Genomic DNA, 16,853 nt, shown 5'->3' with positions numbered 1-16,853 from the left:
ATGAAATAATAGTTCTACCCATAATAATCGTGTCTAGTTCTTTGTGTATTATATGAAATATAAAACGATCCCTACTGACTTAAATCGATTTTAATCTACTCGTATGTTTCGAGCTTTTGTGAAAATTTTTTAGTTTTAGTTGTTTTAATTTTAATAAAAAATATTTTTTCTTTATGGTATTTTACATATCATGCAAGCTTGAAAACTGGAAACGAATACTTTAAGAAATTGATAAAAATATTCGACTGTTCGAGACATGTCAATGAAGCATATCACATAACACTTTGTCGATTAACAAACTGTAGTGCACACTCAATTTCACTTTAAGGTCATAAATCCGTAGACAGTTATCGATAAGTACATCAATATGATAAACTTAAGCGGCTTACCATATAAATTAAAAATATTGTCATGCCTTTATATAGTAACAGATTGTTATTTATAATTTGCAGCGTTTAACAGTTTTAAATCGATAACCACTTTCAATAACTAACGATTTTATGAATATTTTTAATCAATTTGAAAAATATTGTGGTGCATTTAAATGTAAAGACCATTAGGTCAAGGTTAGCTTATATTAAAATATCTTCTAAAATACCAGATTGTCAAAAACGTATTTATCACTGATTTTAACACTAACACCTCGTTGACATTTTAGATCATAAAACTTTAAAAGTTAACTGATATTTTATGCTAAGTTCAAAAATTCATTCATATTTATGAATGTCGGTAGCGCGGCTGTTCAAAGACGGATATTAAAAAATCAAATCAGTGTAAACTAAAGAGACGTGTGTCTCGTCTGGTTGTTTGTCATCGTCACGGGATGGCCCGCCAGCAGGATGAGGAGCGCGGGGCCAGTGCGGGCGGCGAGTCTTTTCACCGTCGGAGCTGCGCGTACGCCTACCCGATATAAAAGCCTCAACCGCCCATTCACCCGCTCGCAGTGTGTGCTCGAACGTTACAGTGTCCACTACTCCCGTGCAAGGACTTAGTTAATCATGAATTCACGGTGTTTATTAGTGCTAGCAGCCGCCCTCGGCGTGGGTACGTAGAATTTAAACTATTTAGGGTGCGGCGAGCGAGCGGACAGTGCAGTGATTGACGAAACGGTCGGCGCTGTGTATTAGCATGCGCCGTCGTGGATCGTTCTCAGTAATTGCTATCTGTACGCGAAAGCTGTCGAAGTGCGATCGATATCAGTTTCCACACGGCGTTGCATTGTACGTTCGCAATGAGTGTTCGATAGAAATTGCAGGCGTCGTGGAACGCTGATTTCGTGTGGTTTGTCTCTGAACATGCACGGAGTTTTCGTAACGCGACCGTAATGTGTCTCCATTTGCATCTCGTTACGTATATGAAACTGGAGGAGTGCTTGTGGCTATTTATTTGCGAAAGTAAAATAAAATAAAATTACATATAATATCTTTTAAAGCTTCATTGCATTTTAAAAATGAGTACATCAAACGAACCAAGTGCTACTCCAGTAAGTTGTTTGCTAGATAGCTTTACGTGTCCGTTCAGCTTTCCCGCCCGCCTCCAGATATGTAATTTGTAATGAAAGCAGCTTTGATCGACTGTGAAATTATGAGATCATATCTTTTTTATTGCCATAAACTATTAATTCTTGTAAATAATTGTTATTCATATTTCAGTAGCTAAGTATAATAGATATTATCAATCAATTTTATATTAAAAATCACGATATAAGAAATATCAAAAGACATTAAATAAAACATTTAGATAGGTATTTACAAGTAATTAGAAATACACAAATATATGAAAGAATATTTTGCTTAAGAATGAGTAATTGTTTTCTTGTAGACGTCTATATGTACCTACGTAATGTTGAGATGAGGTAATTAATGCTAATGGTCTTATTAAACTTTCTACTCATTTTGAACTAGTTGCATAAGAACTGCAAGATCATTCGTCACTAAGACCGTGTTCACACATTGCTGGGAATAACTCGGTTGTAACAACCTCAAATTTACACTTTCGTGGTTTAGAAGATTCTTAACATTTATTCATATATTAAGAATAAAAGTATTCGTAATGTTAGACATTTAAATTGTTAGTTTTAAAATCTATTTACGGTGTTGATTTTTTTTTAACAAAAAACAATCTGTCTGTGATTGACTTCTAGTAGAATATTTGTTCTAATGTAGAACAAAGTTACAGGAAAAACTCCATATTGGAGATAGTTGCAGACGTTCATGGGCGGCGGTGACATGCCACCAGGATCTAAATACTTCAATTTGACAATCAATGAAATAAATAATTGTTGTCGTTTATGCTACATGCAACTTATTTACGTACGGGCTTTTATATGTTGTCCTTTATTTATACCACAAAGACAATATTTATAGCCATTGTAACTTTTGCGAATTTTATTGTACAAGCAGAGAAATAAATAATACATGTAAATCGTAATCTGATTAGGAATGTTGTAAATATTCTATGCTAATTGATTACAATAAAACTAACAGTCGTATAACACACGAAAACAATGAAAGTTTTGCTTTTGCAATGTTATAAGAAAAGTAATTTTCTCATACTTGAAACGTCATGCTAGTTCGATGGTTGATAATTAACTTGCAATTCAATGCTAATTAGGAATCAGTAGAGCGCTATTTCTCAGAATGAATGAAATTGAAAGAGTTTACTTTATATGGATTTGTTTCTCGAACATTCGTAATATTACGATTTTGTATCAAAACATAGCTAAGGGACTTAATTTCTCTGAATGAATGAAATAAAAAGAACGTTTACTTTGTATGGATTTGTTTCTCGAACATTCGAAATATTACGATTTTATATCAAAAAATAGCTAAGAGCCTTTATTTCTCAGAATGAATGAAATTGAAAGAGCGTTTACTTTATATGGATATGTTTCTCGAACATTCGAAATATTACGATTTTGGTCCAGAAAAATAGCTACGGGAATATAAATTTCTAAAAATAGAATTGCAGTCAGGGTTGACGTCAACTTGCTTCGCGAATAGTGGTCATTCACTTTTGCCAAGGAACTATAACTTTACATAAGCGCGTTCTGTATGTAAATTCGTAATGTAACTAGTTCGGCAGGACGTGGTTCCTTCTGTCAGCGTGGTTATGTGGTACTTAACACTGTTTAGCATTTTTACCACGTACCCAGTTCCCACGAACTTACTTCGTGACAGTTGCATAAGTGACGATATTTTAAAATATTTTAGAAATTATAGATAAGAGGCACAGGAAAAACATCAAGGCATCAAGAGGAAAAATAAGCTTAAGTCGTAACGACATAGAAACTTAAAACAATAGGTCATAAAAAATCCGTAATCACTGATAAGAGATACTTTCGATACTTCAGTTACTAGAAAGTTTGTACTTTGGAGATTATTTAGAAAATACTTTTATTTCCTACAATAAAATATATACAATGGATTTACCGCAATACAATTTTTAGACAAAATTCAACATGAATAAAATTGTTCACTACGCGCTATTGTTTACATGAACTAAATATTTTATATTTGATCGCGAAATTCTACACTTGGAGCAATTAGATATTCATAAAACCGTTATTGCGTGAAGGTATTCAATTATCTCGTTTCGCGACGCGTGTGCGAATTTCACAAAGAAAGAAAACTTGGTGAAAATGAATGCTGCTTGAATGCACATAAAATGCTAAGATTGAACGTTACGATCACATGTATGGTAATTATTTATTGTTATTAGTTGTCGTTGAAAGTGGACAATAATTATTAGAGACGCGAACGCGCTTTGAGAGGGATTTATGTGCGTCTCGGTTATTATTAGTGTTATTTTGGGTTCTTCTAATCACAACGTAACAATTAATCCTTTAGGGTAGGCTTATAGGTAGTAAGTAGGAAAGATAAGTAAGTATATAAAGCCTCCTAAAAAACTATTTTTAGATGTTTGTTTCTGTGCTCTATATATAATTAGAAGGCCACAAATCATTACATTTTTAGCATAGGGATTGGACAATGGAATAAAAATAATCTGCAATAGCTTATTGAATAATTGGATCAAAGATAGAAAATTTAGTTTACAAAGAGAAACGATATTTATCACTTTGTTGTCCTTTTTGTAAACTATACAAAATAAACGTGACTTTATTATCAAAATAAAACTAAACAACTTAAGTGGCTAAAGTTGGTAAACATCGGGTTTCGAAGCGTTTTCAGTCAAGATGTATATCAATAATCGTTGCTGAATCACTTGCAATAGAGGCGTATCGAATGAACGCCCAAAAAAGCGGAACTTATTGCCCAATTGTTATCCATTTGTAGAGCAAATATTTTGCAGTAATTGGGCGTAAAGGAAAATTTAATAGAAATTTTATAAAGAAGCGACGTTTAGATGTTGTATTGTTTTATTAAATTAGGCTTATAACAGCTTTATTTATTGTATTCTATCGGGTAATAAAAAAGAAAATGAAAAAAATGAAAGTAGCCATTTGTCAAATATCAAATGATTACCAAGTTACTTGTAGACAGCTGTAGATATTATGTACGTTGTAGTGCTATTAGAGTATAAAGTATATATGCATTTTGGTGTTATGTTAAATTCATAACTAGATAGAAACTCATAGATAGGATCTAGCATGCGGATATAAAAAAAAACCGAAACCAATCTCATAACTTTTCACACAAATTAAACATTTAAGTAATTATTTTTTACGTGACTAAATCAAAAATTACAAAGAATAAGACAGTCGCGTGGCGTGTCTACGAATTGTTAGTTAAAATGTTATGTCAGAGGTCAATTATTATAGGAAATTCGTATGTAATTGGCATCTTCACACCGAAACAATGAGTCGGAAATTCAATTCTTTTTAGCAAGATACCTCTATAACAATGACGAATGTCTAACAATGCGTTGTTGATCCTGCTATGTCTATTCACATCCGAGGTTAAATAGAAAAAGATTGCATCAAGATAGAGGAACATTTACGAATTCCATGATACAGTATTAATAACATGAAACCGACTTTATATATTGATTTCCTAGAAAACAAGTATTAAGGTTACTCATTTGAGGATACATTAACTTTGAGCGATTCGAAATAAAGAATATAATACAAGTAATATCATCTTCAAAGTTTTCAATGGCTAACAAAGTTTTGTGTAATAAATATACTTCGCACTAGTTAGATAAATCTATTCAATGTAATGATCGAACACAAAGTAACTCATAGGACTTGCCGGAACCACGCATTTGCAGTTAGAAATCGTTGTAACATTGCGTTTAGACAAAAACAAGTAGACTTAGGTCATTAGAAATCGAAATGTATTAATTACAAGTCCAGTTAGATCAATTACAATTTTATATTACCACTTAATAGATCCGTCTATTATAAATGCGTTTTATTACAGTAATAACAATACATTATTTATGTTATTTTTACCAAAGCCGTATTTTAAATGGAGGCAGTTCATCTTATGGTTCAACTGTTTGTAGTTCTACCTCAACAAAAGTCATTTAATATCTAGAATATTATGAGCTAAGAACTTGTGGGATCTTACTCATCATTATGGATTGCATGTCTGTTTGTTTCCGTTATAAAAACAACAATACATTTTAATACAAAAACATACCGACCGTATTCAGAGTACGTATTTGTTGCAGGATATTTTAAAACGTGAATATTTTATTTAAGGAATCTCGACCGTTGTATCTCGATAGGTGGGTAGTATCGTAGGTGCAGCGCGATGTGGAGATTGTCTGTCCTTCGTGGCTCGTTATAAATAACCTTAGCAGGCCCTAGGTATTGTATTGTTTTCGTTTTTTGTCTCGAGATCCACGGCTCACGATGTGCCGGCATGTAATGCACTGATGGAATTTGATATAAAATACGATAAGTTGCGCTCGAAAGTGTAGAGCCATGTTCTGTCGAGAAAGTGTAGAGTAATCACGATGTCCGGTTTCTCTACATAGCGAAAAAAAAAGATATATTACATTCTGTTTTTTCCACTGTTAATTCAGTTAAACTTAACAAAATAGATGTAAATACGTAGGTACCATTTATGAATGCTTGATCTTTTACTTTCAAGTAATATACATTATAGTTTAATTAGCATCTACCCATTCAGTAGTCTATAAGCAATCCGTTCCAATTGAAAATTATCGTATGTACAATTAAACTTTAGGCTATAATCCAAAGTACTTCGAACATATGTTAAGCTTAAAAGGAAACATTAGTTGTAATTAAATGTGTCGAAACTGAACTTATAATGAAATTAGATGTGATGTAACGATTGCGCAGAGTCCCGGCACCTACGCACCTGTGCCGAATTGTTATTACCGTATTATTTCTTATGTCATGTCCGTTTCGTGTATCTGATACCTGACATAGTTAGCTTCTTGACATGAGGTTGGAGACTAAATCAATCTGCGTCTTATCTTTTTCAAATGTAGTATTAAAATAGTATACCAAGAACGTCTAATGGTTTTTTGGAAGGCTAATAAGGATGACCTCTACTTGGACTCATATCTTCAACATTACTATCTTTGTCTTAAATTAGAAAATATTTATTGTTTTTACAAAATTTATTTGTCACAAAGTTAATACTAGAAATCACGGTATGTGATTAGTAGGTAATGAAGGTAAATATCAGTTTCCTTTACTCAGGATTTATTTAAGAATTATGTTTCTGTGTATAGTTTATGCAATTGAGGATTTAAGGATCAAAATTATACTTGTAGCACTATTTTTTAAAGTTTTGCATGTAAGTGAACCAGTGAAATTTGTTTTTAAAGGAATAAATTTATACCAGACCGAGGGCACCAAATAGAGAGCCTACGAACTTTCACTGATAGAGTCAACACATAATAGTCTATTGTAGTTATCTAATATGCTTTTAAATGTTACGACAGATCGTCGCTCTTATAGTTATAGCTAATTCAATTCCCTAAAATAAAAATACATAAGTTTAATATCTTTTAAGGTATATGTGTAGTATATTTAGATAAAAGACATAGATCATTTGCGTTTTCTTCAAATTTATGTGACATTACAATAAAACCGCTACACCTATTATCATGCATGTCTGCAAATTTAAATATTTCGCGTTAATATATGCAATCATCACACTTACGATGATATACTTTACATATGGCATAACTTATTAAGATATTCAAGTGCGTTAAAGTTTAATATATTCAAATAGATCGTAGATAAAGGTCAGTCGTGAGCCGAGATTGCTTAACGACATGCGCAGACGCATCACCGTATTAACGAAATTGAAAGTCCCGCCCATCATCTTGTTGGCGGGTCAGGCTTTCACCTGTATTACTTAACGGTGCGACCTTTATATTGGATAACATTTATGTAATATTGATATCTCAATACGATATTTGTAAGTGTTACGCGAGAGTGGGTCGGCGTTTTAGTGTTATCTCTTACTTTTCGATGTTAATTGTTTCATGACTCTCAGTTGTATTTAAAACACATTTTATGATTATGAGCGTATCGTTTTAAAGAATTAGACTGCGTCTTGTGAGTTATAGTTAAGCTTTCTAAGCTTAGTCGTTTTCTTCTAATTAATGTAAATAATAGTTTTTTTGAAAGTTAAAGTATCTCTTTATAAAATATTACTTTTACAAAGAAAAATCGTAAAGCTTAGCACGCCCTACGCCTTAAGATTTAGTAATTATTTCCGATGATTGAACAAGTACATGAAATGTGACTTGTATAAGTTGGCAAAACTTTGATCCTTAAGTTTCATTTTATATTAATCGAATGACTTCTATTCGAAATTTAATTCGATTTTGATTCATTTGGCTGGTAAGTACCAATAGATCATCTCACATATCAACAGTCCCAAACTTGGCAAATGACACTTGCTACTAGATTACATAAGGATTGTGTGAGCAGTCGGTCATGTCAATATTATGTCATCGTGCGTACGCGCAGGATCCGGTGTCAGCCTCCGATTGCGACACCATCTCGTGCTCTCGTTTACTGGCGTGACACTAATTCGCTAGAGCAGAGGTTACCAGCTATTGTTACGTGGGTAAAACTATTTTTTCAGATTTATCTCGCTTTGGGTGTCGAAATTTAAATAGAACAAGTCGTTGGGAAATAACGAAATTAATCCGATAATGAACCAAAACGTATTCTTGTTATCAAATTTATATTATATTCTGAAAGAATACGCAAGATGTAGGGAATTTGAAAGTTTCTTATTTCTTTGCAGTTAATTAAAAGTACTTTGTTTTTAATGTAACACAACCACTGAGTTTACAGCATAAATTCGTGTATTTTATTTGAATTATTCGGCTATTAAACATCTAAGCCGCACCAAGCGTAACGCGTATTTTTCGCAAGCAAAAACCCTTTCAAAAACTATCACAAATAACTGAAATATTTTACAGCTATTAACTTTGATAAACACGCAAGGGCAGTTTGTAAATATGCATATGCAATTATTGTTCTCCAATTATTGCCTTTTCGCAAGTAATAGGCGTGAAGTTGTTTCGTGCGCGATTTTATTAATTAATCACCGAGAAGTAATGAACTAGATAACTAGATGTAGACGCAATAATTGAATTTTAGTTTTGTAGAAAAATCACGTATTAGACAGACTTAAAAGCTTTGACTTGCGCTTGCGCAGATAATCTTTTTGCCTTTGCAATTTAATTTATTGACTAGTAAGTTCATTTTATTTTAGAAAACAAAAGAACAAATACATAAGCATTAATATTGAATAAATGAAGTAGAAAATTCTGTTAAATTAGTATAGCAAAAATATTATGACACTATCACTATCGTAACCCAAAATTTATAGAGTAAAATCAACTTGTCAATCAAAGAAATACCTTCAGTTAGAATCGACAACAACATAATTCTTCGTTTACATTTACAAAGTGTAAATGACACTAATTGAACTAGTAAAACGTGAGGAACTTACACACAGTGTAAACCTAGTATAATGATTCCATGGAATGTGGTTAAGCGTAAGCAGTTAACCTCGACTCTATTCAAATAAATGAGAAAGGTTGCCTTAGTTCATGTTGATGAGTTCACTCAGATATTCAGAGCGAGATATTTCTATACAGTGTTGAATATTCATATTCGTAAAAATTACACCTTATTTTATGTTTGTTATTCATATAATATTAATAATTTTATGCGAAAATGGTAGGCAATTAAAAATATTTTTATATCTCAAGTTTGACCGTTAAAATATAAAATTATTCCTTTTTGCACTACGTTCTCTTAAATACGAATACGAATAGAGTCACCTTATTCCATATATCTTAAAGCTACCGACACTGATTGACATAACCGACATAACTGAAAAATAGCATTACCACGTGAATCGACATTTTGTAAGACTTAATCTACCGTATGGTGTGAACGCACATTGCCCATAATCAGCTCGTGATAGAGCAACATAACCCAGAAAGCGGTTCTTAGCACGAATTACGTAAGCAATTAACACAGGTTTCCTCGTGTGCCAATGATTTTGTAACAAAAGAGGTATTGGGATAGCTACAAAATATGGTTTATGGTTGTAATGTTAGCTAAAATATTCGACTTGTGAATAACCAGTAAATGTAATGTGATCTTGTGCACCGATGCAACCACAAAGCCGCATGACATCGGTGCTAACGTCGCTATTCGTATTGTAAATGCATTCGGTACGAATGTTACCGTCTTATGACTCACGGCTGAAGTAATCGTGAGAAATCATTGCAAACCGATCAACGACAAACTTCAAATGCTTCAGTTAAATAATCATTGGAATTAATTGATGAATCACCGTGTCCAAAATACAAAAACCGTTGTAATCCAATCGATTCAATCATTAATAAAAATCGATCAGGCAATCTGTGAACTTTAGAGCATATTTAGAGATATCTTTAGGATAGTAGAAAATATTGTCATTTTTATACTGATATGAACAATAATCGAGAAAAGACTATTTCATTTAATTAAACATAATATGCCATAAGTTTAGTAAAATATGCATAGGTTGATAAGAAAACTTGATATTACAACAGTCTTAGGAAAAGTACAGCTATTTAGATAACCACAAATGCGTAGGTATTAAGATGCCTTGGAGAGAGCAGGTTATTGCAAAACCAGGATGTGCTTGCAGATACTACAAATGTCAACCATCGGTAACGTGCATGTGATATAACGTATATTCGAGAACATGAAATATGCCTACTGGTGAAGCAAATAATCCGATATGATGATTATGATTCTTTCGTGGCGTGTTGGATTAATTATTCATTATCTATCTATCTGAGGGCGTTGAAAATACAAAACTACTTTCAAGTAGAAAGTCCCAATTTTTTTTCGTAAGAATCGAATTAGTAACCGTTTCTGGACCCTACAGATACCGAACATTTTTTTAATTAATGAAGTGGTGAATAAAAGCATATTGGTAAATATAATAGCTGCAACTTTTGAGTTTTCTAAAATGTTTTCTAGTGAATCTGACTCACTAACCTCTCTGAATAGTATGACTGGGTACGTATGCCAATACAAATAGAGCTTTAGGAGGAAAATGTGCTAGAGCGCGAGTTGCGAAACAAGATTAACGAATGCATTACTGTTTCGGGCCACGTGCAAGTCAACAAGGAAATTAGAAAGACAATAACAGAACAGTCAGAACAGCTGTCCCATACATTGCTTAACACAAGTTTGTCGTTTCGTTCCGCAGAGAAAGAGCGGCCCTGCCCGCGACCGGTATGTTGCGAAATAAGTTGCGTGCCATAATCGTCGCTTGGCAAACCCCTTGGTGGTTTCTTTTGAAATTTAAATTAAAATTCAGGAAGACCCGCGTTTTTGATGACACGTTGCCACATCGTCCTATCGCAATATTGGCAGTTTATCAAGTATTTGATTCTTGCGCAAAATGTCGTGCGGAATCCGCGCTTCGAGTTGACGATTCACTTAGGGCATGATCAATCAAAGCTTGCTTTCTTAATTTAATCTCTCCAATCCTCATCATTACTTATAAATAAGAAAACACTGAAACTTAAGTTATTAATATAATCAATATGCTTATAAACATTTTCTTTGTTCAGCTGTCGCCCAAGAAACCTTCAAATGCCCAGACGACTACGGCTTCTACCCACACCACATCTCTTGCGACAAATACTGGAAGTGTGACAACGGTGTCGCCGAGCTGAAGACTTGCGGCAACGGTCTCGCCTTCGACGCCACCGACTCCAAGTACCTCACCGAGAACTGCGACTACCTCCACAATGTTGAGTGCAACGAAAGGACACAGCTTGGTAAGTTTGAACGGCTTAAAATCATCAAGCAAGTCTTGCCGGTGGTGGGTAAGGGTATTTTTCAGAATGAGAGAGGTTTAGATCATAGTCAAATACGTTGGCAAAGTGCAGATTGGAAGACCAATAAAACCATACACATTTTTGAGAATTTTATTTAGGAACTTATGAATGACAGTTGATTTCTGACACGCACAAAACTTCGAAGAAGCAGAGGTTTAAAACCTGGTCCATTTGCGCGATAGTCCGAATTGCAAATATTAAAGATATCACTACTTAAATGTTTCATAATAATAATACGTATCAGAAGTTTGTAATAAGATTTTTGTTACCATGTCATTACCAGTATAAGTTGCAACGCTTTTGCAATAATCGATCGTATTTCTAAGCTATATTTAAATGGCAAGCAATAGCGGAAGCAATTAGTTAAATGTCAATACGTGTGGCAAAATTGTGAAGATATCCTTAAGTTGGTAACATGGGACTATCACACAACGAGTATTCGGTCAAGGTCGAAGGATTTACATATAATAAACGTGTGCGTGTCTTCCACTTACTTATAGTGTGACCAGGATATGTTCAAGGTTTTTTGGCCATTATCATCGTATTAATTATAGTTAGTGTGAACATACATCACGTTTAAACAGATTATGTAGATATCTGATTATATGACTATTTATGGTTGAAATAATGTTGCTGTTAAAATGAGATTTATTTACATATTCTATGTGTCATATTAACCTGTTCGATTTATGACTTTTTACGAAGTTCTAATGTCGTTCGTCTTCCTTGCAGAGCCCCCGATCTCCACTCCTCACTGCGCTAGGCTGTACGGTATCTTCTCTGATGATAACAAGTGCGACGTGTTCTGGAACTGCTGGAACGGTGAAGCCTCCCGCTACCAGTGCAGCCCCGGACTCGCTTACGACAGGGAAGCGCGCGTGTGCATGTGGGCTGACCAGGTCCCAGAGTGCAGGAATGAGGGTACGTACTGATACCACTACTTGGCTGCTGAGCACGAGAGCTCGGAGGCCACCATGCCAACTAGTTCTAATTGGTAGACTTGACAAACCCTTGAGATTTTGCCTCAGGAATGTAGATTGTAAGTACTCTCGTGAGGTTTTAATTCCTTATACGCGCAAAGTCATAAATATTACTCTGGGATTTGAACCCCTAGAGTGCGAGAGACCGATTTTGAAACATACCACTGAATATTATGATATAGATTAAAGATAAAAACTATTTATTTTTATATCGATTGAAATCTTAAATAATGTACATTGATACAATTGATACATATGAAAGAGAAACGAAAAGAAAGAAAACGAAAGAGCTAAAATTGATTAATAAAGATATATTTTTTGACACAATGGGACAGCGTGAAACTTTTTCATACCAAAACTGAAAAAGATTTTCACACCAAAATTCATCTTAAAATAGAATATTTAAAAAGTAGGTCAAGCGATTGATCGCATCTTTATTCAACTGAAGCAGGCAGAGGAGCCATTTTATTGAAAGTGATCACGGTCACCTTGACATTTGCGACACCAGAGAATTGGCAATGTTTTGAAAGAGAGCTCTGTAGTAAAAATTATCGTTTATTTATTGATGCAAAGAAATTTAAAAAGATCTTAACCATTGTATATTAATTTAATTTATTGATATAAATTTTAGAAGAACTTATGTCACTCATACCGCACTTTGAATTTTGAACACACCCTGTAAGCGATTCTCATTCTACTCTTGTCTTACAATCACCATTACTTGACTATGTTTCAGTTTCGCCTTCTGCACTCAATCTCACGTAACCCTTTTCGGTGTTTCCCAGAAGTAGCGAACGGTTTCTCATGCCCCGCTCCCGGCGAGGTCTCCAACGCCGGCTCCTTCAGCCGTCACGCCCACCCTGAGGACTGCCGCAAATACTACATCTGTCTCGAGGGAGTCGCCCGTGAGTACGGTTGCCCCATCGGCACCGTCTTCAAGATCGGAGATGGTGACGGCACCGGCAACTGCGAAGACCCCGAAGATGTTCCCGGATGGTAAGTCAACTTCTTCAATTATCATATATATGTAAAATCTTCTTTACTAGTTCAAGTAAAACAGTCTTGACTAAGACTTGAACACCTTTTAAACTTTTCTGAACTCACTAGTTGGATATCAATGGTGTGGTGTTTAATCATCTAATTGTACTTAACACCTTTAATGTTCAACTTAGTACCTATAACCCATCCGTTAGCAGCTAAGCAGTTCTTCTCCTTGTGACTAACCTTTTATGCACCATTTCAAAACCCTAGTCAAAATCTGTCGTAACGTGTTAGTGTGTACTTCTTTTCAATGTATTCATAGGTTTATGTATTTGAACTATGTAAAATTGGCTGTAAATTTAAGCTCGCCCACTTGAATTCCTGACAAATATGCGGTTTGGAGCCCTGAGTTATTATTGCGGGAAATTTAGGCCGATCATAAAATTAACTTGAGTGATGTAAAGTAGCATGGTTTACTGAGTGTCATGCCGTCCGCGGAGAATTCGTGGTCAATGCCGCCCGGTATGTAACGGAGTGCATATGGTAATGTACAAATTGTTTAATACAAACGAACCTCGTTGACCGTGTGTGGCCCGTAACTGTACTGCAACAAGGTTGAAGCAATATCGCGTCATATATTGAAAACAAATACAGTTACTTTAAATAAATAGGTAAATATTGTTAAAAGAGTTAAATAACAATATTAGGAAGATCGAGACATTTAAAAGTATTTAATATCCGGCTCAGGGTCTAGCTGAGTCAAGCAATCGTGCTTCGAACAAGATGCGACTATCGCTCACGGCTCGATAAAATGAAGGTCAATTTAGATCGCTCAGTACATTTTAGCAAGCTCCATACTGCATCATTTGTTGAAGGCAAGAAAAACAAATGTTAAACAGCATTCTCAGAAAAGCGAGCGGACAAGTATTCTCATTGCTGTCTCAAGGCAGTTCACTCGATATCGGGCGTTGTGAACGAGTTCTTGTTACACAATTTACAATTCTCTTAGTCACAACTACCCAGTAGTAAAAGTTGCTAGGAGCTAAGTTAGCCTTTTATATCGACCACTTGCGAAAATATGGAGTAAAAACATTAGTATAGTAAAGAAAAGTGGAAGCGACAGGTAGTAAGGTTCGCGTACATTTTCAGCGAGGACTACTATGGTGCTCTGGATCTGAAGGCGATTAGGAAGAGCGAGCTTCTGGCCGGTATCCAGACCGACGGCCAGACCCGCCACACCCCGCCCAAGCAGCTCAAACCCCGCCCCCAAAAAGAGAACTAAATATTCTCTTCCCACCACAGCCTATTAATACTCATATCGTTACTAAAGACAAATCTCCGCGCACCGCAAGCCACGACACTTTAGCAATGCGCAATACAGGCTGAATATAAATCGATTGTTTAGAAAAGTAACGTTGCTTTTGTTGCACGGAGATGTTGTTTCAGGTTCAAATTTCGAATGTTAAGTGAGTGGAGCCAATTTGATTTGTATTCTTTTCTAGTTGCCAAATACCTTTCTCGTTGTAGCCTTTTTAAAAAACAGTTTCAAGAGGCAGGTTAGAGAGTTAGTTGAAATCATACAACGGTAGACATATTTATTGTATTGTATTTAGTTTTGAGAGCCCTGTTCGTGTATCGAGACCAGCAGGCACTATCACGCCAACTTGAAACGTATCTTTTATAGACAGAAGTACCGTATGCATACAATTTGTAATATGGGTTTGCATTTAAATTTATATCATGTATAACGATGTAATAGGATATGACACTTCCAGTTTAAATATGTAGGTACATTCTGATTGTCACACCCATGACCTTGTAAATATTTTATGTACTGAATTATCTCGCTGCGACTGAGTGTTGTTGTTTGATATAGAAACTGTAATACTTAAGTTTTATTTTTAGTGATAAAATAAACAAAAATATAAAAAATACTGTGTTGTATGTTTTTTGTAAACGTAGTACTGCACTGTGCACGATTTTCCTAGTAACATTATCTACTTTCACGACCACTCTATTTCCTATTTTGTTTGCAATCACTTTCTAATAACATTTTAATACCTTCTTGTCTCTTTCAGTAATTTACCTATGTATTCTTGTTATCTTAATCTGTATATACTGAATAGAAACTCTAACAGCCAGGCTCTTGTCAATACCGCACTGACCTTCACAGGTAAGTTATTTGTTTTTTAAGCCTTCGTAAAATTAACAGGTAAAAAAGTAAAAGTTATATTAATAATAAACAACTTTTAAATTAATTTAAAGTCACGTTCATAATTTTCATAGTTAAAAATACAAGTTTGCTTGCGAAATAAATTATTAATTGTTTCAGAATTTTAAAATTTACTATTTGCCAAAATATAAACAATTCGGTAACCAAAAGAAGTAGTTCGTTCTTTTTGTAATTGCCGCTTTTTGTTGTAAAGAATTGAAAATCTATATAAATATAAACGCTTTTTGGTACCGAATGCGCATCGTTAATACCCCATCTGACATTTTTTATTGTTTTACAGCGAAGATTACTACGGTGACGTGGACTTGAAAGCACTCAAGAAATTGGGATTGTGAATGACTAGGAGCGGCTCCAAGGACAGACTGAATATTAAGCTATCTGAATTAATTTAAAAGTCTATGACTACATGCCTCTTCGGAATATTGTAATGTGATATATCGATTTCTCATACTTTCATTCCATATTAAATAACAAGTAGAGACGTGATATCGAAGCTAAGTATAATTAAGTTATGCATTATGCTTTGTCATGTTTAACTGGTTCTCAATAAGAACCACTTTACAAAATAAATGACGACATATACTTTAAGTTACATTCCTTATAGTTAATATAGAGCAGACCACAGACTATATCATAGGTACTTTGAATGAGGGCAGACATGACAACTTAGTGTAAGTTTAACTTTTAAAATGTCATGTTTGAGGTATTTGTTGTCTGTCTGAAGAGGCGCTCGATTGAAGTTAAATATTAAACCCGAAATATTTTGATTTTCTGTTAGGTACATCAAAATTTCTTTAGTCTCATGACATAATACTCAAAGTGAGATTAGAGCTGAAAATGATTTTTCAAAATTTTCATACATATTTTAGTTGTTGCCAAAAAATTACTGAAATCTAACTTAAGATAATTTGACATGGTACCACCAATGTACGCGTCGGTGCTGTGTCGAAATGAAGAATGTTTTAGTCATAAATTTAAAATAGGCGTAAGTTAATTTAGGTAATATTTTTTTACTAACTATTGTAAATAAATATATAACCCAAAAGTCTCTGTTTTTTTCCCAAAACCCTTGATTTTAGATGTAAGTTTAAAATGACAAGATGTAAGTGTTACAGAAAGTGATGTGAATTACTGAGCTCTATATAGTTTTCTAAACATTTTCGTTAATAAATAATAGAATACGATATATTTAATCATCGCCACTCTAACATCCGACATCGAAAGAAATAATGTATTTTTTTCTCTACATTCCCCCCTACTTGATATTATGAAACGTGCAAATCTTAAGTATTAGCTAAATTTTGCAAGAAATGGGGCTAGAAAATAATTAAAGATTATAA

General features: G+C 34.2%; 1 protein-coding gene across 3 annotated transcripts; it reads left to right on the top strand.

The window, feature by feature from the left end:
- The first annotated feature begins 883 nt into the window (after window positions 1-883).
- Window positions 884-16,558, top strand: Gasp (Chitin binding Peritrophin-A domain-containing protein Gasp). 3 transcript variants are annotated; one of them, XM_073079091.1, is made up of 5 exons: window positions 884-1,044; window positions 11,050-11,259; window positions 12,052-12,240; window positions 13,085-13,295; window positions 15,794-16,558. In XM_073079091.1, the coding sequence occupies exons 1-5, from the start codon at window positions 999-1,001 to the stop codon at window positions 15,846-15,848; spliced, it is 711 nt and encodes a 236-aa protein (XP_072935192.1). In that variant the 5' UTR covers window positions 884-998; the 3' UTR covers window positions 15,849-16,558. The 3 variants fall into 3 exon arrangements, with proteins under 3 accessions (XP_072935192.1, XP_072935191.1, XP_072935190.1); XM_073079090.1 differs by lacking the exon at window positions 15,794-16,558 and adding an exon at window positions 14,430-15,214 and having other exon boundaries at window positions 13,088-13,295; XM_073079089.1 differs by lacking the exon at window positions 15,794-16,558 and adding an exon at window positions 14,430-15,214.
- Window positions 16,559-16,853: the final 295 nt, after the last annotated feature.

This window comes from Epargyreus clarus, unplaced genomic scaffold (assembly GCF_041222505.1).
Source record: "Epargyreus clarus isolate Ecla_fem2 unplaced genomic scaffold, WU_Ecla_fem_2.2 ptg000014l, whole genome shotgun sequence".
NCBI classification, from domain to species: domain Eukaryota; kingdom Metazoa; phylum Arthropoda; class Insecta; order Lepidoptera; family Hesperiidae; genus Epargyreus; species Epargyreus clarus.
Note: the sequence above shows the minus strand (reverse complement) of the source record. Positions and strands in the feature narration are given on the sequence as shown.